This window comes from Myotis nattereri (genome assembly GCF_964212035.1).
Source record: "Myotis nattereri genome assembly, chromosome: 13".
In the NCBI taxonomy this organism is placed as follows: domain Eukaryota; kingdom Metazoa; phylum Chordata; class Mammalia; order Chiroptera; family Vespertilionidae; genus Myotis; species Myotis nattereri.
In genome coordinates, this window is record NC_138088.1 from 27,625,368 (window position 1) to 27,647,411 (window position 22,044).

A 22,044-nucleotide genomic window follows, 5' to 3' on the forward strand; every position below is an offset into this window, starting at 1 on the left:
AACTCCAGCTCAGGAACATCCATGGCACACAATCTCTCCTGGAGTACCTGGTGACTCACCAGGCTCCCGTGGTTTTCCACTGTGGTTTTTCATTGCTACTTGAAGGGAAGGTGGAGATATCTTTTGCTCTTCTATCAGTTCTGCTTCTAACGCTTGTTTTCAACATAAGAATTTATTCCAATGCAATTGATTTATTAGGGAATGATTTAAGCGTAATGCAAATATTGTGTTTGTTTATGTGCAATTGTGTCTGTGAAACCCCTAGGTGAACATAGAAAACTGCCTTCAACTGAACTGAGCTTTGAAATAGATCCATCATCAGTTTAAGTGGAGGCCATACTTCTCAAGGACCATGCCCAGCCAATGATTGAGTGCGGCAGACATCGAACGCAGGCCATTCCTAGGACACGTTGCCTTGGCTCAAGAATTCCCCATTGGCTTTGCTGAACGTTTCTTAAAACTATGCTGAGGTCAAAGACTCAGTAGGATATCCAACCTTCATCCCTCCCTTCCCTTCTCCACGGGGGCTGGACTTTGCATTGCAGTCTGATAGCTCATTTGTAAATGAACATGTTTTATTTCTCCCTTTTCAATCCAAATGCCTTTTATTGCATGTTCTTGCCTAATTGCTCTGCCTACAGCCTCTAATACAATGTTTCTGAGTCAATGTGAGTGAGTTTGTGGGTCGGCTGAGAAGCTCTGCTTCAGGCTTTAGTTTGGCTGTGCTTGTCTGGACTCAGCTGGATTCAGCTGGACTTGGCTATCTCCCAGTTCTAGAGAGATGCTCCAGATTCCAGGATGTAAGTTGGGTTTATGTCCACACCATATGACTCCACAATTTGTTAGAACTTGCAGCTACCAATGATTGGTGGGTCACAGGAGAGTAAGAGGCTAAGCTGAAATCATGAAAACACCTTTAAAGGCTCTGCTCATGTCAATAGGACAGCAAGCACACCCTGCTCATGGAGAAAGAACATTACAAAGAGGTGGATGTATATTTTTATTAGAGGGGAATGAGTAACTGGGACCAATAGGCCCCCCCAAAAAAATCTAGGCATACAGATGGAGTCAGGAATAGGTTAGAGAAAGCATGTTAGATCCATAGATCTTTTTTTCTGCTTATGTATTTTGTATGGGCAGATTTTTTTCAGAATCACTATTTAACAAATTAGTTCATTCATTCATTTGCTCATTTATTCATTCATTCAACAATGAATTTACAGGTTTTATCAGGTAACTGCCTTCATACAGCTCTCACCTTACAGGTCCTAGGAATGACTCTCTTTTCCCTTCAGGTCCAGGAGTGGTAGGCTCCTGCATCACTCTGTGTGTGCTTCCTTACTCTGTTCACACTTGTGTAGTGTTTTTATTAAACTCTCCTCAAATTATCTTCATTTGAGACTGTTTCTTGTTTCTTGCTAGAACAATGACTGATAAATCTGTTAATCATTTCAAAATAGTAATGCCATTGTAAGTACTAAAAATAAGACTTCTCAGTATGAAGTTTCACATTTATGGTACTTCTTTTTGTCCTAAAAATATACCCCTCCAGAAATATCCAGCCAAAATATTGTGATTTATAGTGTGTTACTTTTCTATTCCTGCCAAACTATATTATCACAAATTTAGCAGCTTAAAACAACACACATTATTATCTCATAGTTCTGTAGGTCAGAGTCCAGAAGTTCTCTGCTTCATGTTTCACACGGGCAAACTTAAGATGTTGGCCTGGCTGAACTCTCTTATCTGAAGGCTCTAGGGAAGACTCCATTTCCAAGTTCACTTGGGTTGTTGCATAAATTAGTTTCTTGTGACTGTAAGATTGAGGTCCCCATTTCTTTGCTGGCTATCAGCATAAGGTCACTGTTAGCTTCTAGAGAAACCTCTTTCTATTTCATGCACATGGGCCTCTCTATCCCAGTGCCAGCAACAGTATGTTGAATCCTTTTCATGCCTAGGCTCTCTCTGATGTCCCTTTCTGCCAGATCCCTTCTATTTTTTAAAAAAATATATATTTTATTGATTTTTTACAGAGAGGAAGGGAGAGGGATAGAGTGTTAGACACATCGATGAGAGAGAAACATCGATCAACTGCCTCCTGCACGCCCCCTACTGGGAATGTGCCCGCAACCAAGGTACATGGCCTTGACAGGAATCGAACCCGGGCGCCCTTCAGTCCGCCGGCCAAAGCTCTATCCACTGAGCAAAACCAGTTAGGGCCAGATACCTTTTATTTTTGGTCAGAGAAAGTTCTCTGCTCTAAGGGCTGTGTGATTAGATTGGACTCACCCAGATAATACAGGATAATTTCCCTGTTATAAGATCCATAATCTGCATTACATATGCAAAGTTCCTTTTGCCATTTTAATGTAACATATTTACAGGTTCCAGGGATGAGAGTGAGGACATCTTGGAAGGGCTGTTGTTCTGCCTCCACATACAGTTTGGCTGTGCTTGTCTGGACGCACCTGGATTCACCGGGATTGGCTAGCTCCCAGCTCTGTACAGAGGCTCCAGACATCACGGTGCAAGTTGGGTGTAGGTCCATCCCTGCATGTCTCTACATTTTCTTTGAACCTGAAGCTGCCAAAGGCTGGTGGTAACTCTTCTCTCTGTGGTTGTGCCACTAACTTGATATATAATTAGGATTATTTCCATTAGTTTAAAGAAGTTCTTTTTTTTTCAAAATAATTTTAGACTTATAGAGGAGTTGCAAAGACAGTACAGAGGATGCCTATATTCCTTTGTTTGAGTTAGTTATTCATTTGTAGGAATTCATTTTTTTTAATTAAAACATTTTGTTTTGTTTTTTTAAGTATGCAAAACATTGATGTGGGTCCAAATTCAAAGACTGTATAACCACATACCTTCTGAGATTTGGCTTTCATACCACTTCACCCTCCTCTTCTTTTTCTTACCTTTATGAAGCTACTCTCTCCCTCCTCTAATCTGCAGGCACTCCGAATTGCTGACACATCCCTCAGCCTTTCCTTTTTTTCCCCCAATATTTTTTTAAAAATTGATTTTTAGAGAGAGAGGAAAGTAGAGGGAGAGAGAGAAACATCAATGTGAGAGCAAAACATCAACCTGCTGCCTTGCACATCCCCCACCAGGGTATGAATCGTAACGCAGGCATGGGCCCTGACCGGGAATTGATCCAGTGACTTTTCAGTGCCCTGGAACAATGCCCAGCCAACTGAGCCGGAGCGTCCCTCAGCCTTTCTTATCTGAGACAATTATTCTTCAAAAGCCCTTCCCTCTTTTCTCTTGTCTTCCATTATGAGAAGGAAAAAGAGAAACACTATGGTGAAGTTCAGTGACATCTGCCCAAGTAGAGCAAAGGCTGGCAGAGCATCAGGGGGAACATTCAGGGCACATTTTTAATCACCAACCCATGCCTGACTCTCCTTAAAATCATTGAATAACAGTAAAGTTTATTAAAATTACTTAAACTGACCATATTTTCTATACTGTAAAATACCATTAATAACACAATCCACTATCAGCATAATAACATTTTGAGGGAATAAAAAAAATACACCCACTTCCGTATTAAGTGAAGACATAGATTATAGGGTGCATCCCAATTCCAAAAGTATTAAAAATGCGATACAAAACCACATCTTCCCTGGCCAGTGTGGCTCAGTTGGTTGGGCACCATCCCATGCACTAAAAATGTCACTGGTTTGAATTCTTGTCAGGGCACATGGCCAGGTTGTGGCTTGACCCTCAGTAGGGGGCATGCAGGAGAGATTAACCAGGGAATTTATATGCATATATGCATAGCCCACAGACACAGACAATAGTGCAGTGAGGTCTGGAAGGGGCAGGCTGGGTGGGGGGAGGTGAAAGGTGTCAATGGGGGGAGGGAAAAGGGAAGACCTATAATACTTTCAACAATAAAGACAGTTTTTTAAAGTATCTGAATATACCTCTCACCTCCCTAGAAAGAAAAAGACAACTGTTCTGATTTATTTCCTATAGAATAAAAACCAATTCCTTCCAGTGGTATAAAAAAAAACAACAACAAAAACCCTTCAAATATGGTCTCCATTTACACCTCTGGTTACTTGCTGTTTATAGCTTATGCTCTGCCTCACTAAATTTCTCACTGGTTTTTGGTCTACATCATAAGCTATTTTTCTTACTTAAAAATGCCCTTTCTTACCTTCTCCGCATAACTGTTAAAATTAATGCCATGTATATGTGTACACTTGCATATACATGTTCACCAAAACCAACATTAAACAGTTTTAATAGTGTAAGTGTTGGGTCATTATACATGTATAAAATATAAGCTGGAAGGATACATATCTATAATGAGGATGAGGGTAGGAATCAAACTGAGTTAAAAGGGACTTAAACATAAATGTTCTACGTCTTTTAGAAAAAAAGGAAAATCCCAAAAGAATATGACCAAATGGCAAAACTTATTAATGTAGAGTGTTGAGAATGTGTTCTTATGTGTATCTCTTTAAGTTTTATCTGTAAAAAAAGAAAAGCACATGTTGGCAAGTTGCATTATTTTGAACCACAGTCTTCCAATTTATCAGTTGATGAGCTCAGGCAATTTTCCTAATTTCTTTTAGCCTGAGTTTCCTCATCTTAAAAATGGGGATAATAACAGTACCTATTCTAGTTGGATTTTTGAGAGGATTAAATAAGTTAATAAATATGAAGCAATAAAGCATTTAACCAGTGCCTGACACAGAATAAGCATCTAATAAATATTAGATATTATGTGTTGAGACCTGCTTTGTGGCCTAGTTCATTGTCAGTTTTGTTAAATTGTGTGCCTGAATAAAATACTTGTTCTGTAATTGTTTGGTGCAGGTATACACACACACATACACACACACACACACACACTTAATTAAGTTTGTTAATTGTGTTCAAATCTTTCACATTCTTTTACAAAATTTTTCACTTGCATAGTCTTTCAACAAAGAGACGTGCTATGATCACCTTATAATTCTGTTAATTTTTAATAAATATATTAAGGCTATATTATTAGGCATATAAAAAATTTAATTGTTATATTTTTGTAGTTATTTGTTCCTTTAATTATTAGGTGTCTACTTAAAAAAATCTTATAGAGATTTTGATTTCTTGAGGGGGCTCATTTTAATATGGTTTTTCCAGTTTTCTGTTTGCTTTTGGTAGGTATTTGTAGATCTTTTCACATTATTTTACTTTCAAAATTTTTGAGTTTTAATGTTTTATAGTGTTGTAAAAAAATATGGCTGAATTTTTTGTTCCCCTTTTTTCAGTCCCATTATTTCTGTGTTTTTATAGGTAGGTTCAAGTACAGTTATTATCCTTCCTGATATATTTGCACAAATTTTTATAATCTTGTATATGTATGTGGTTTCTATGAATTCTGATTTTCTCTGATTGTCTTTTCTATTAAGAAATCTATTGTCACTCTACTTGTAGGTACTTGTCTTTTATAGGTAATCTTTGTTTTCTCTTTTCTCTCTAATTTTATATAAGACTAGGGGCCCAGAGCATGAATTTGTACACCTTGAAAGGAACTGTGGGCCTTGAGGCTGCAGTGGGCACAGGGGCAGGTCTCAGCCCATCCTCTGTGCCCCCACCTGGCCCCTCCCACCACAGCCCCTGGTCCCCTCCCACCTCCACTGCTCCCATGTGCTGATGGTGCCCACCCCACTTGCACCTGCTGATGGCACGGAGTGATTGGGGCTGGCGCCAGCAGTGGGTGCGAGCAGAGGCTGCTGCCCCAATTGCCCCTCAGGAGCAGGGGGAGATGGAGAAGCCCTGAGAGGCAATCGGGGCCAGCAGTCGCTCACACCCGCTGATGGTGGTGAGCAATTGGGACTGGTGCCGGGTGCCGGGTGCCGGCTGCGGGTGTGAGCGGGGTCGGTGCCTGCAATGTGTGCAAGCAGGGCTGTTGCTGGCAGCGGGTGTGAGTGCAGCTTCCGGCCCTGATTGCCCCTCAGGAGCAGGGGGAGGTAGAGAAGCCCTGAGGGGTGATCGGGGCTGGCAGCAGCCACTCACAGTCACTGATGGCACCGAGCGATCAGGGCTGACTCTGGGCACTGGCAGTGGGTGCGGGCATCGGGCAGGACCACAGCACACAGGTGTAAAGATTTTCAGTAACCACCAGAGACTCATCCCGATGACAGCAACTGGCACCTGGCCTTGGTCTGGTGCCTCCGCTCACCTGCTCCACCATCCCGCCATGTCTGATGCCTGCCATGTTCCGCGCTCTGCCACCTGCTGCCAACACCTGCCATGTTCCACGTGCGGCCACTGGTGGTCAGTGCACGTCATAGCGAACGGTTGTTTGGTTGTTCGGTTGTTCTGCCATTTGGTCCATTTGCATATTAGGGTTTTATGTATATAAATTACATAAATACATGCAATGTATTATGTATATACATTACATGTATGTATGTATGTATGTATTGCACTTGTTCTTCAGAATTTCTACCAGTATATGTTTGAATTTCTCTGGATATAGCTCTTTTACTTACCCTATTTCATTCTCATTTTACCACCTGAATAATTTTCCATCCATATTTTCTAACAGTTATGGGCAGTTCTCAGCCATTATCACTTTAAATATTGCCTCTCAATCCTTCCTCTTGTTCTTTAATTCCTGATTAGCTATTAGATGTATGTTGGACCTTGCTATTCTAGCCTATAAGTCTCTTATATGCTCTTATATCATTGTATGTCTCTGTGCTGCATTCTAATTTCCTCTGATCTACCTTCTTCTTTTTAATTCTCTCTTCAGCTGTGTCCAGTTTGCTCATTGGTTTACTCCTTGAGGGTTTTTAACATTTTAATCACTTAATAAAATGAAAAACTGCTCAGGTGCCACTTCAGGTGTTCCTAACTGAAAAAAGACAATGCTAACAAAATAAGAACAGTGATCAGATATGGCCTTTCCATGTTGATGTTTGGAACAAGACAGAAAAAAACACTCTGCAGTCACAAAAATAACTAAAAGAACTCTTAACTGATATGAGTAACTACTGCTTCTATGCCAATGATAACTCCAGCTCTGCTTTAATACTCCTGCCTCTCAGGTAAAAATTATCAAGATATTTAATCAACAAATTTCTTCCACTTCTTAACAACACCTGATCTAGAACTGACTCCTGCTTTCTTAAACCCTGCTTAGAATCACCCAGTTCAAGCACAAATCCTATAATAAATCTCTATCACAACTGTGCTAATGTACATTTTCCTTTGATTGCAGGTGTGGCCCAGGTCTTCAGTTAGTGAGTTTTAACTTACTCTATTTTTAATTTCTTGATGTTCTATTTGGTTCTTTTGTAATTTTGATTGTTCTGCCTTCAATTCTGGCTGCTTTTTTTTTGGGTTTTTTTTTTTGTATTATGTTTTTAATTTCTTCTTTTGTGGCTCTAGTTATTTTAAACATGCTTAATCTTATCAAATTCAATTATAGCCAACATTTGTCCTAACTAAAGTTCTAGGGATACTGTCCAGTTCTTTATTGTTTGCTAATTTTTGTTCAAGATGGACTATTTCTTTGTGTTTTGTAATTTTCCATTGTAATCCCATTTTCATTTTGAGACTGCTGCCAGAGTGAGTTTTTGCTTGCTTCTGCCGGTGCACTAGGGATAGTACTATCCCAACACCAACTACTTTTTGTTAGTTACTTTTTTTTTGGTTGGATTTTACATAGAGTACAAATACCCTTTTTGAGTATGTTTGGTGACATTTGACAAATGTATACATTTGTGTAACCACCACAGTCAAGATATAGAAAAACTGCATTACCCCAAGAATTTCCATATCATCCCAACTTTTAAGATATTATGTCATCTTGGGGATTTCTGATCCATGTAGCTAGTATAAATTATATTTGTGAAGCTCCTGACTCTGTGAGGCTTAAATCTAGATGATAACTTTTCCAAAATGACTTAAAAAACACACATCTCTGAATGCAATTTAAGATAAACAAACAAGCTTCCTTTTTATTTTCCTGTTTGCCAGTTGGAAGACTTCCCCCCTTAGTGCAGCCTTTCAGTATGTGTACATAGCTCTTTGATAGTCTGGCATTTTGTAAGTATCTTAGTTACATCTTCCTGTCTTGTTTAAGCCCAAGGCCTCAAGTCCTATCCCTGAGGGGCTTAGAACTCAAATATCATGGTTAATAAGGCCCACAGGGCTGCTGCCCCAGTTCCAGCTGACAGGTCATTATTCTGGATTATAATGCCCATCCTGCCCCTTTTTGATTCATACATCTTATAAAGTATAACATACATATAGAAAAGTACACAGATCATAAATATATACCCCTAAACCTTTTCAGAACTGACCCAGACAAAGAAAATGAACATTACCAGAAATCTCCTCTTCTTTTCCAAACACTATCTCCGCTCAAGGAGAATCATTATTCTGACCTCTAACATTATGGATTAATTTTGCCTATTTTTGAACTTTATATAAATGCAATCATACAGCTTATATCTGGCTTCCTTTGCTTATCATTATGTTTTCTAAGCTTACTCATGGTGCTTCGTGTTTGTTCATTCTCATTGCTGTATATTATTCCATTGCATGAATATAACAGAATTTATATAGTAAGGTGGACATTTGGGTTGTTTCTAGTTTTCCTCTTTGCTTTAGGAGCCTGGGATTTCCCTGTATTTTCTTTCAAGCTCTGCTGTGTATTTAGTAGAATTTAAAAAGCATTTCCTGGTCAGCAGTTCTGTATGATCTGTGTCAAGGCAAGTTTTAGGTTTTGTAGGCTACTAAATTATACCAGACATGTAGGTCATATGTTTCAGTGTTTGTTGAAATTCTCACTGGATTCTCATCCAATTGACGTTAGCCTTTGATTTGTTTCTTTAGACTACATTTGTAGAAGTGGTTTTGATTCAGTGAACTAATGATGAGTAAACGCAAACAGGAAGATAGAGATGAGACATGTAATTAATCCCATAGGCATGATCCTTTGCCTGGATGGGATGCTGCAGATGCAAGGCTGGTTTGACATTCCTAGGTGTGAAATATTGAAAATGCATGTTAAAGAAATGGGGTGGTTGCATACAAGCAATGGTAGGAAGTGTGGATGTGGTTGTTTGGGTTCAGGATCTCCTGGCTAGTTGACGATGGGACTAGGAAATGGAAGGGAGACATCCTTGATGGTTCAGTGGGATGTAATCTATGTGTTGCCAGAAGAGCCACCCCAAAGTGGCCTTGCTTTGCCTGCAAAAGTAATTGTTCAATTAGATCAGTGGTTCTCAACTGGGGGCAATTTTGTCCCTATTGGTAGTGTCTGGAGACCTTTTTGGTTGGCATGCTGTTGGCATTTGGTGAGTAGAGGCTAGGGATACTGGTAAACAGCCTGAAGGACAGGACAGATCCCCTGCACCCTCCACCCTTTAACAAAGAATTTTCCAGTCCCAAGTGTCAATAAAGCCAAGGATGAGAAACTCTATACTAGATCTAAGGACTGGACATAACCTCTTAATCAAAGGTATATTTAAGTAAACATTATCAACTATCTTTCAAGAAATGATAGCAGCACAGTGGCACATTCTTCTATGATTCTATCCAAATTCTGACAGTCGATGGTATCTACCACATACCTGGCTCACTCCAATTCTTTTCAAAACTGTAATGGTGGGTCCTGCAACCACCAAATCCAGTCGGAGTTTCAATAAAATTACTCGGATTTGACATTGATGTAAAAAGATATGTACAGCGATTTATTTAGAGCCATTAAAAATTAAACAACAAAATTTCCCTGTGATTCATAGCATTATTTTAATTTTACTATTGAAAGTTCCAAGGCTGTGGAGTACATCAGCTGCACAAATGGCATTAGACAAAGAAAATGTTGATGTTGTGCCTTGCAATTAGACTCTAAGATATCCTTTTCCTTTGTGTTACACTTTTATAGCTGAAATTTGGGGCAAAGGTAAATGCCATTGTTTTTCAAATGGCAGTGATTGTCTAAATGTGTCTCTTCTTCCTCCAGGCAGCACACACTACCCTTTATTCTTCTGATTCATTTCCCCCAGAAAGCTGAGGAGGAGTTCTATAATGATATTATTGGGGTTTTTTTTAAACTAGTGTTTCCATTGTAATGCTATTACCGAACCAATGTTGTGATAAATGGTCTGTTTATAAGGGGACTCACTTTTACAAGAAGCAGAAAATTAGACACGCTTCGGCTTTGCAATAACAATAAAAACCACAGTGGGGGAAAAAAAAATATTCTCCAGTTTATTCCCATCTGTATCAGCAGGGAAGCTTGAGAAGATGGCTTTCCCCCTAAAGTCTCCGAAACACGATTACTGCCTAAAAGTACCACGGCAAAGTGCACTTTTCCTCCAAATCCCGTTCAAGACCTATACATTCGTAAGCTCACTATAAAGAGGGCCCTTTAAGAAAACCAGGCACTTTAAACCCCACCCCTCTGCTGACTTGAAGCAGTAAGGCCGCCTTTCTGAGGCACTTGGTTGGTGATAAAGCTAAGACACAGCCAGCTCTCCCTCTGCTCTGCCTGGAAGGAATGTTTCTGTTGCAATAAACTCCTAACGTGGAAGCTTTCACATGCTATGGGTTAGGGAACAATAGAAACTTGTGAAGTATGGAAGCCAGATCGGCCCTTAAGATTCGGTCATGGTGCTGAATAAAGTGGAAAGAATGCTTTTAAATCCGTTTCCTCCTGTGGTGCTACTCCCTGCTAGCTTTACTCTCCCATTTCACCCAGCAAGTGAGTCTTCCAGAAGCCCTCTGCAATTTAAGGAGCTGTACCAGATCCCCAAAAGGAAAAGTTGGGGAGAGAAGTTCCAGTGAAAATTAAACGGGATCACTTCTGACAGAGTTATTTACATTGGCTATACGTTTCTGAAGAGCAAAGTCAACGACCTCCCCCTCCACCACACCAACAGGGACTAAGTTCAGAAGTCTTCTGGCACTAAAATAAAAAAATGGGAGAAATTTGGGGTGTAACTGCGGTTGGCATTTCTGAGCTCTCTGCTAGAAGCAGCCATCTTGGTAAAAGATGATGTCATTTGGAAGAACTGGAGTTTTAGTTTTTTCAGAGGTAACAGTTTCCATGAGCCACTGAATAACAGCTTAATCATTAGATCAAATTTAGGTTTAAAGCTAAGGAAGGAGTGGGAATTAAAATAATTCCTTTCCACACCTCTCTATCCTTCTTAATATATTAACTTTTCCAAAAGTTCAAAGGAATATAAAAGAAATTGACATTCTCCCCCTTTCCCCTCCACCACCATTTTCTGTTTCCATGTGTTTGTGCTTCCCTTGACCAACTTTGGATAATAAAACTAGTCTGGTCAGTTTCACTTTCTAATTTTTATACATAAGTGAAAGCTGTTTAGTGTCAACAGTGGTAAAGTGTTTAGAATCATCTCACCTGCTGGGTCAATTTCCTACAAGTCTTTCTTTGGGAGGGGAGGGGAGGGGAGATAAAAGTTTTTATTTTAAATTTCCTACGCTTCAAAATTAGAATCCTGAATTAGACCACATTAGAGTAATTAATGTTTTATTTTTCACTTACAAAAGTTTTCTAGGAGTGGCAGGACTAGTGAGGAAAGGTGATGGTTATGGTTCTGTTACATTCCTACTTAATCGTCACTATTTGTATAGCAACAATGCTATGTCTGCAGCTGCTTTGGGAAATTGGCGCTTAAAGAGATGACTTTCAATCCACAAAAAGTGTTTATCATTTTTTCTTTTTCTTTTTGGATTCGATGTTAGTGTCCTAATTCTACTGTGAGGCATGTCCTGGTACTGTTTGCAAGATGCGAAGGAAAAAAAAGGAAAAAAAAAGAAAAAGTTGCACCTCATTTAAACAATTGAGCGCAGCGTGGTTTGGGAGATCATTAGGAGGAGTCAAGGAGGTGGTGTGCCTTCTGCAAATCTTCCTTAACGAGGTTAACCTGTGGCTGGCGGTGTTGCGCCCCGCTCTCCTCCTTGCAGGGGAACTCACTGTTCTTTCAGCGCGACTCAACGCCTCCCCGCCAGGCTGCCTAAGATAAAACTGAAAGGGCTGCGAGGAGGTTTGAAACAGACAGAGGGAGACACGAGCACAGCCAGCCGGCGGAAGACGGGGCCGCGACGCGGCAGGGGCCGGCTGACCTCTCCACGTGTCCCCAGCACCTGCAAGGCTAGCGGGGCATTGGGTTTCCTTTTCCCAGGCGCGGGCGCGAGCCCGGAAGAGGCTGGGCGGCCTTGAGCTTCAATCAGGGGGCTCGGAGGCCCGCCCTCGGAACACGTGCGGCCGGCGAGCAGCTGGTGCGGAGGTCGGCTTGGCTTCCTCGCCGCGCCCGCGCCCGCGCGTCCCTGCCCCGCCGGCGGACGCCTGGAGGCGGGCCGTGGCAGCGGCGGCGGCGGGCCGGTCCCGAGCTCTCGGCTAGCCGTGTGGGGCGGCCTCCCGAGCGCGCCGGGCCAGCGGCCGCGAGCCTCAGTGCAGTACTGCCCGAGCCCGGGCGGGGTCTCTGTTCTCTGGCGGAGGCGGTCCCTTGGCAGCGGGAAGCTCCCTCTCTTTCTCTCGCCGCCGCTCCGCGTCTGCGCCCTGGTGCCAGGCGCCCAGCTCGGCGCTCCCCTGCGCTCGCCCCGCGCCCACTCATTCGCAGCCCAGCCTTCGCCGCCGCCGCCGCCTCCCGCTCCTCCTACTTCCCCCAGCCGCCGCGGCCATGGCGGACAGCGCCAGCGAGAGCGACACGGACGGGGCGGGGGGCAACAGCGGCAGCTCGGCCGCCATGCAGTCGTCTTGCTCGTCGACCTCGGGCGGCGGCGGCGGCGGTGGCGGCGGCGGTGGCGGCGGTGGGAAGTCGGGGGGCATTGTCATCTCGCCGTTCCGCCTGGAGGAGCTCACCAACCGCCTGGCCTCGCTGCAGCAGGAGAACAAGGTGCTGAAGATCGAGCTGGAAACCTACAAACTCAAGTGCAAGGCGCTGCAGGAGGAGAACCGCGACCTGCGCAAAGCCAGCGTGACCATCGTGAGTGCCCCCCGGGGGCGCGCCGCAGCGCCAACCTCCGCCCGCCCCGGGAGAGGCAGTCCCAGGACCCGGGCAGCCCCCGGTTCTCCCCGAGGTTCCCGGGGTCCCGCAGCGAGCACACTCTCTCGGTCGAGACCTGCCGGCCTCCGGAGGGTGGGGGAGAGGGAGGTGTCCCTTCGGGGCCACGCGGGTCTGTCTTCCCCCGGGGGCCAGGCGCCGCTCGGGGTACGGGAGAAGGCTGCTGGGACAACCCACTCACGTTCCCTTTTCACCCCTGGGGCGGAGGCCCCTCCCGGGCAGAGCTGGAGGCTAGCGGCGTGGCTGGGGGGGCGGGGTGGGACTTTTTCGGTACTAGCGTGCCTGAGGGGTGCTTCCAGAATCTGGGGAGCCCTGCGCTAGGGAGGAGGGAGGAAGCTGGGGCCTGTGTCGGGGGCCTGGCTTGGGGTGCGGGGGTGCGCAGCTGGGCTGGGCACTTGGCTGGCATCTGGACGGCGCTGGCTGGATCGCCGGGGAGGGGGCGGGAGAGAGTGGCCGGGAATCCGGGAAGTGGAGTTTTCTGGCCAGGATCGAGAGGGAAGGGCGGGTACCGGAGCTGATGCTCCTACCTCCGCTGGAAGTCCTTTCCTTGGTGGGGAGGGTGAGGACGGGGGGCGGCAGAGGCGGTGTACAGCCGCGTGAATGCAGCATCTTACCCTGCACAGTGAAGGGTATGAAGCCTGGACAGGCTGAAACCAGCGTGAAAGGTAGCGACTCCCTTGCTGAGCAAGATGCACATACGTGTGTTTGTTTCATTGGTGGTGAAGTGCCTGGGGGGTGTTTTGCCTTTGAGTCCAGATACTTGACAGGAGAACAGGCTGTCCTTTTAACACCTGGTCCCCGGAGGCTCCCCCGAAGGAGAGGGGTTAAGATTAGGGATATAGATCTCCCTCATAGGCGTCTAAGAAAGTCCCCTATAGCTGTGATGAGACAAAACATAACTGGAAAAAGTACACCGAGGGCTCTCACCTAACATCCCTGTCTGCTAGCCGCATCATTAACATGCAGAATCCCCATACAGACAACCCTATTGAGATCAAAACGGTTTCCCAGCCAGGAGCAGAGAAGGAAACGTTAAGAAATCAAGGGGGAAAATTGCCATCGCTGCTGCACAATAGCTGACTAGACCAAATCTTCAGACGGAGAAAGATACGGATTTGGAGATGGATCAGAGATCACACTGTGGGAATGAAGTGGGGGCAAGTGTAGATGCCCATGTGCCAGGAAAGTCCTCAGTGGAGGAATGAGTGTCTACGTGTGAGTGTGTGTGTGTGCTCCCCCAACTCTAGGTCATGCATAGGAACTGGAGGACGTTCTGAATTAGCCTAGAAAAGCAGGTTTCCACCAAACTTTCAGTGTGATTGGCAGCCTAGATAGAAATTGATTGTAGAAACACTTAGTATGGTCAAATCCAGTCCTCATGAATGGAATTGGAACTGTAAAATTCTTGAATTGCCCCTTTGGTAGGAAGGGGGAGAAATTTCCATAGGCAGCCACTTCCAAGCCTCCTCCGTAGCTTTCTTGGCCAAGAGAGATGTCTGCTGAGTGAGGGTTTGAGAAGAGGGCGAAGTTGGTGGAAGCAGTTTATTTAATGTTTGAGTTAGTAAATGAGAGGGTTAGTCTCTTGGAGAATGTGAACCACGAAAAGTAGTAAAACTTACATGAAACAGAATCTCTAGCCTCTTGCATACAGTGAGCAATTCAGGCTGTTTTTGTTAGTTTGGGAGGGAGAATGCGGGGTGGAGATGCTATGAAAGGTTTATCTGTTTGACACTTGACCATATTATAAGTAGGTCTGTAAGTTGTACACAAGCACATTGGTTTTGCAAGGACAAACATGTTCGTTCCTGGTGTATAAAATCAGAGGCCCTCTGAACACTTGGCTTGAAGCGTGTGTGAGGTGGTGGCTTTATTTCTTAGCACTTACCTTCAACTAAAACTGACATCCAACCAAATGTACTTTGTGAAATGTTCTGTGGCCTTATGAGTAAAGTTTAAACATTATTTTAGATGACAGCTTACAAGTACTAGAAGCCTCTCAATTCTTCCTTAATCTCTGATGAATATATTTAGGGAGACAAATAAAAGTGCTTGTGGTTTACCTGGTTCTCGAGTACTTGGCAGGTGTTGCTAAGGCAAAATGCAGCGAAGAGGTTCCTTTAAGCTTTTGAAAGTTTTGTTAACTGAACTAGGGCCCAGAATGTGTGGCTACATGAAATGGGTCTGTGGATGTAAGGAGTCCCTGGTACCACACTGTGTTGTCTTTTTTTGTCAAGGTTAAGCTGTACAACCCCTGACGACTCTAATTTAAACATAGACCCTGCTGGGAGCTGCCTGGGAAGTTTGTGACAAGACCCAAGATATTCAGTTAAGTGGAGGCCTTGCTAGATTTTTTCACTTAAAATAATTTTAGTTAATGTGAAGTGAAGATGAAACCATAATCCTATTACTTGCCTTCCTGGTTCTTTTTTTAAATATATATTTTATTGATATTTTACAGAGAGGAAGGGAGAGGGATAGAGAGTTAGAAACATTGATGAGAGAGAAACATTGAACAGCTGCCTCCTCCACACCCCCTACTGGGGATGTGCCCGCAACCAAGGTACATGCCCTTGACTGGAATTGAACCTGGGACCCTTCAGTCCGCAGGCTGACGCTCTATCCACTGAGCCAAACTGGTCAGGGCTGCCTTCCTGTTTCTTATTAGTTCCTCTAGTTACAGTAGTAATTAGCATGTTCATGAGCACAAAGATGTGTATGGATGGTCTTTTCTTTTCCCTGCATCTGATCAGGAAAGTACATGGCTCATCAGCCTCACCCTGGAGAAGAGGGAGGTGCCTTCTTTTGTGTGTGTGTGTGTGTGTGTGTTTAATGAACTTTATTTATTAGAGGAGCTTTGGATTCCCAGCAGAATTGATTGGAAGGTACAGAGATTTCCCCTGTACTCCCTGCCCTGCCTCCCCTCCCTCCCGCTATTTCCAACATCCCCCGCCAAAGTGGTATATTTGTTATAATCAGTGAACCAGCACTGACACATCGTAAGCACCCAAAGTCCGTAGTTTACCTTAGGGTTCACTCTTGGTGTTGTACATTCTGTGGGTTTGGCCAAATATATACTGACATGTATCCACTAGTATTATACTAGGCAGATATGGTGCCCTAAAAATCCTCCATGCCCTGCCCTTCCATCCTTCCCTAACCCCTGGCAACTGCTGCTCTTTATACTGTCCCCACAGTTTTGTCTTTCCAGAATGTCATAGAGTTAGAATCATAACAGTATTGCAGCCTCTTCAGAATGGCTTCTTTCATCTAGTAACAGACATTTAGGTTTCCTTCATGTCTTTTTACTGGCTTGATGGCTCATTTCTTTTTTGCACAGAATAATATTCCATTATCTCAATGTGCTACAGTTTATTTACCCACTTACCTGCTGAAGGACTTTGCTGCTTTCAGATTTTGGCAATGGTGAATAAAGCTGCGATAAACACCAGTGTGTTGGTTTTTGTGTGGACAGGAATTTCAGCTCAGTTGGGTAAATAGCAAGGAGCACAGTTACTGGATTGTACGGAAGAGTGCTTTTAATTTTGTTAAAGTGCCAAACTGTCTTTCTGAAGTGGCTGTACTATTTTTGCATTCCCACCAGCAACGAAAGAGTCCTGTTGCTCCACATCCTTGACAGCATTTGAAATAGTCAGTGTTGTGCATTTTGAATATTGTAATAGATGTGTAGTGGTATCTCATTGTTGGGCCCTCATTTTTTTTTTTTTAAGCCCATAGCCAATAGAAGCTTGTAACTAATGGTCATTTCTGTCTCTTTTGTATGTAAGTGCTTATTCTGCTCAATCTCCCCGTTTAGTAAAGGACTGGTTTCATGGGCATGTGTTCTCAGCATTTAGAGGTAAACATCATCTGTGGGGAAGAATCGGATGGATGAGGCCCTTCATGCGTGTCCAAAAGGGCATCTGGGAGTGAGAGCTTGCCCCTAGTGTTTTATCTGTGAATTAGAGGTGGAATGGAATGTTTTGAGTGATTCTCCTATTTCCCCTCGTAAATCAGGAGTGGAAACAGGCTGCTGATTATAGACCATAACTTTTTCTTTGGAGTGGAGAAAATAAACAAACAAACAAAAAATGCTCAGTCACCCTATTGAGTAGCTTGTAGATGTTAGGCTAGATCTATGTGGTTTGTACTGTGGGGGAAAATTGGAGGTTATCTAATTCAGTGTAGTGACGGGTGTCCAGGAGTGGTGGTCTGTGAGAAGGTGAGGAAATGCAATTCTGGGCAGTAATTGGATGGCTTCCAAGTTCCGGACTAGTTGCTGGTATTCCCAGAGTACACCCAGGGCCTCACACCTGGTATGGCTAGTCCTCTCAAGCAGCAGTTGCCAACCTTTTGGACCTCATGGAGCACCAGTGGTCTGTGGACCACCGGTTGGCGACGGCTGTTCTAAAGAGTATGCTTTTCTAGACTGGTTCAGACCTTCAGCATGTGTTTGCTTTGAAAAGAAAAATCTATACTAATAAAAGGGTAATATGCTAATTAGACCGGGAGACGAGGCAGAGGCAGTTAGAGGCAATCAGGCCAGGAGGGGAGGGCAGTTGTGGGTGAGCAGGCTGGGGGGGGGGCAGTTGGGGGCCAGCAGGGGGGAGTTGGGGGTGAGCAGGCTGGCAGGGGGGGGCAGTTGGGGGTGAGCAGGCTGGTGGGGGGCAGTTGGGGGCAAGCAGGCAGGCAGGAGAATGGTTAGGAGCCAGCAGTCCTGGATTGCGAGAGGGATGTCTGACTGCCAGTTTAGGATCGGGCCTAACCCGACAGTCGGACATCCACTGAGGGGGTCACAGATTGGAGAGGGTGCAGGCCGGGCTGAGGGACACTCCCCTCCCCATCTCCCCCGCTCCTGCATGAATTTCATGCACTGGGCCACTAGTCCTATGATAAGTCACTAGTATTTAAATGTCTTTCTCACCATAAAGTTAGTCCTTCATTATAGAAGTTTGCAGAAATACAAAGGTATTTGGAAGTTACAGTAGAAAAACATGTTGGTATGGCATGCTTAGAAAAACCTGGCTATTTTGAATATCAGCAGTGTAATGATTTCATTAACCAGAAAAAGCCCACCATATACAGTTAATGTTTTGGATTTTGTATTACTTATTCTGGAAGCTCAATACACCATTTTCCATTTTTAAGACTTCATTTTGGCAGATTCTCTGAAGATAGGAGATCAACATTGCTCTTATACAAAGGTATATTGTGTGTCTTTTTTCTTGTTTGAAAAAAATCCTTAGATTTTTATCGAAACACCCCCCTTTAGACACAACTTTGAAAAAAGTATGACCCGATAGGTCTAATTGTATGCAAGTTCACTCTTCCTAAAGAGAGGCTATTCTTGGATTTCTTCTGCAGTTAAAGTTCTTCACATTTGTAGGTTCCTTCTGTGTGTTTCATATAATCTATTTGTATTTGGTTGCCAAAAAACACAAAACCTTAGAGTAGGTGGTGACAGTCTTTTACAGTGTTCTCCTTATTTATTTTGCTGGGTGCGGGGAATAGTTCAGAGAATCACCAGTATCTATCTGGTTTGTGGTAACTCTTGTTCAAGACCAGAGAGACTGGTCTAAAGCAAAAATCTGAAGCAAGCATTGCTCGCTTTAAAGCTTTCAGGGGCTCCCCATGGCGCTCTGGGTCCCCGTAACCATTCTGGAGGTGCACCCGACTCTGTATGAGCTGGCTGTGCTTACTTTACAGATGCACCCCTCACATTGGAAGCTCTCACTGGGCTTCACGGCTAGTTCCTGGAATTAATTGTAGCAGGTTTCTCTGGCTCCTCTAGGCTGTACCTCATGCCCTTACTGTTCTTCCTACTTTTCCCCTCCCATTTATCTTGGAAATCCAAGTAGACCAGCGCTTCTCAACCTGTGGGTCGCGACCCCTTTGGGGGTCGAACGACCCTTTCACAGGGTTCACTGAAGACCATCGGAAAACACATATATAATTACATAGTGCTTTTGTGATTAATCACTATGCTTTAATTATGTTCAGTTTGTACCAATGAAAATACATCCTGCATATCAGATATTTACATTATAATTCATAACTAGCAAAATTACAGTTATGCAGTTATGAAGTAGCAATGAAAATAATTTTATGGTTTATGGGGGTCACCACAACATGAGGAACTGTATTAAAGGGTCGCGGCATTAGGAAGGTTGAGAACCACTAAAGTGGACTGCCCCCCCCCCCCCCCCCCCCCCGCAGTGTACACTAACACTGCCTCTTTGCCAGCCACACACTGGGTTTTATGTCCATTCACTCCCATTCCTCAGTGCCTGGGTGTGATAGAGTATTAGGGTTGACTCCAGAGGCATTGGGTGATGAGGTGTTTTTGTTCTTTTTTGACTGGGGTGAGGGTTGCTGATACTGTCTCCTGACGTATGTTCATAGAGTCACTCCCATGCATGTGTCAACAACAGCACGCAAGCACCATCTTCTCCATAACTGGTTGGTTGAACAGATTGGATGGATGAGTGGATACACTGTATACTTTGGGGGACCAGTGAAATCAGTGTGTGCCCCAAGCCCCTGCCTTCTAACCATGGGTGAGGTAGGCTACCTTGTAGCATATACCAGAGGCTTGTCTAGATGCTGGTGATACATTTCACCTTTGGAAGGGGACAGTGTCTTCAGGTTCACCTTTCTAAGGGTTTCTGAGTAAAGCTTAGCAGGGGTGGGGAACGTCCGGCCCGAGGGCTATATAAGGCCCACAAAATCATTTGGTCTGGCCCTGCCAAGGTGTTAGGGGCAAGTTAACTAAATGTTTGACCAAATACAGCAGGCTAATTTTGATAATTTTGTGTGGCCTGTGAATGATGTTATAAATATCCAAATGGCCCTTGGCAGGAAAAAGGTTCCCCACCCCTGGCTTAGGGGAAGAAGTGGCTCTGTTGAAAGTGTTAAGATTTGCCACTTCAGTTTTGCCATGGTGACAGATCACTCCAGGCGTTTCTTATGTTGTTTTTTTTTAATGTTGAAATGCCCCACAGCCGCCTCTGGGATACAATTATGAACTGTGATAGAGGGGATGTATCAGTGCAAGTACCTGAAACTCCATTTGAGGGAGTATCTGCAAATAAGCTCAGGAGACTTGCTGACTCCTTGGAGATGTCCACCTGTGGCCTGCAGAGTGGAGTTTGGCGGATTGCTGTAGCGTCACAGACAGTGTACGTGCATGGTTTTTTATTTTTTTCTTCCTTAAATCAGGCCTCAAGCAGAGCTAACTGCAATTACAGCTAGAAATGCTAATCTGAGCTTTTAAACTCCAACCTGGAGGAGCAGAGGAGTAACAATCATCTTCCTTGTTCCCTCCCATACTTTTCCCCTCTGTGGGTAAGGTGTTGCTCTTTGTTTTCAATTACAATGCAGTTGCTTTTAGATAGATTGCATCATTGTCAAAGCCTGGGAAGTGACTGTTCGCAGGTTCAGTGTGTTCCTGCTTGCTGGTGGTTGAAATTTTCTTGACAGGGAAACTAACGCTCTGGAAAATATTTCTAATCGTCACGATCTTGGAGTGGTGCTAACTTGCAGATTCTTCTTAACTTCCCCAAGGTTGTCAACTTTTTTTTTTTTAATGGCTGTCAAGCTCACAACTGCGAATTTTATCCCAGTGTTCATACCAGTACATTGCAAACTCACTCTGTATAGGTGTTCTTTTCTAGGGAGAAGAATGCTAAAACAGAGGGTTAATAGTTTGATTGATGGTTATCTAGGTTTAACTCACTCCTTCTTGTTGGTTCTTAGATCTTATGCATTGGCGGGGGGTGGGAGGGGTGGGAGTTAAGTTTAGTGATTAAAATTTATTATAATACTCACATGGTTTATTCTGGGAAATTTTCTGTGATTTTTTTTTTCTCCCCCTCCCCTTGCCTCCTCAGTAAGGCACAAATTGGTATGTGACAGATACAGCCTGAAATAAGCAGGATTTAACCTACAAGTACTTATGAAGGGCTGACTGTGTGCCAGATCCTCTGAAATATTCGGAAGGAATGTAAAGGCTTCTCCAGCAGCCTACCAAGGACTGCACTTGACTTTCATTCAGCTTGGCCCTGGCTGGGTGCTGTAGGGAATGCAGAATAGAGGGAATGGCCTCCCTTCTCCTCCAGCATTTTGCAGCCGTGAGAGTCACGAAGGACAGAGATAACCCACATATAAGTGGAAGCAAGAAAGGAAGTTCAGGCATGCTCCTGAAGGGGTGCCCAGGGAGGGCTATTACCTTCCACCTTCCGAAGTGAGGCTCGTCTGCTTTATGAATATCTTTAAGGAAAACAATGTATCATATTCACTCAGTTTAATGAGCTTGTAGTTTATTTTGTGAGGCAGAGATAGGGAGAGCTGTTGCTCAATTTGTCTGTGTCGAGGTGGCCTGGGAGGCTTTTGTTTGTTTTTAATTTTCTTTTTTATGTGGTAAGGGATGAAAAGAAAGGCCATTGATGTTTTAATGTCATGATTTACATCTGCCTGCAGATTGAAATGATCTAGGTGGTTTTTCCTCTATTTCTGTCACACTCTGGGCCCCACCCGCGTTCCTTTCACAGAATGTTGTTGCATGGACCAGAGTTTTCTTAAGTCTCCACTCTTCAGTCTGTGAAAGCAAAGACTTCTTATGTTAAAAATTGCCCATACTAATTTACGGGCAATTTTAAATGCCGTGTGTGTGTGTGTGTGTGTGTGTGTGTGTTTGAAAGCAGTGTTGATTGACAGGATAATCTTCTGCGCATCTGTTCCAGATCAAATCAGCCTTAGGTGCCAGGTGTGTGGCCAGAGTGATCTGGTTAATGCCCTCCAGGGCATCTCAGGGCACTTGGGATCAAATGAGGCCACTCGTGCCCCGGAGCAGAGTTGAGATATTCAGCCAGACATAGGTCATAATTCAAAAAAGTTTTCCATAGAAGGAAAGAGGAAAGCGAAAGAATGAGAGCAACGTGGAGTATGGGTGAGCTAAAGTGAGTTCCTAGAAATCTTGTGCCCGCATTAAGCA

General features: G+C 44.0%; 1 protein-coding gene across 1 annotated transcript in view; it reads left to right on the forward strand.

The window, feature by feature from the left end:
- Nucleotides 1–12,671: 12,671 nt before the first annotated feature.
- The window catches only part of CCDC6 (coiled-coil domain containing 6), a gene marked incomplete at its 5' end in the record, with an annotated part of 106,591 nt that continues 97,218 nt past the window's right edge, over nt 12,672–22,044 (forward strand). Inside the window, one exon of the mRNA XM_081104607.1 lies at nt 12,672–12,977. Within this exon, the coding sequence (XP_080960733.1) occupies nt 12,672–12,977 (306 nt within the window). The remainder of the gene's footprint in view (nt 12,978–22,044) is intronic.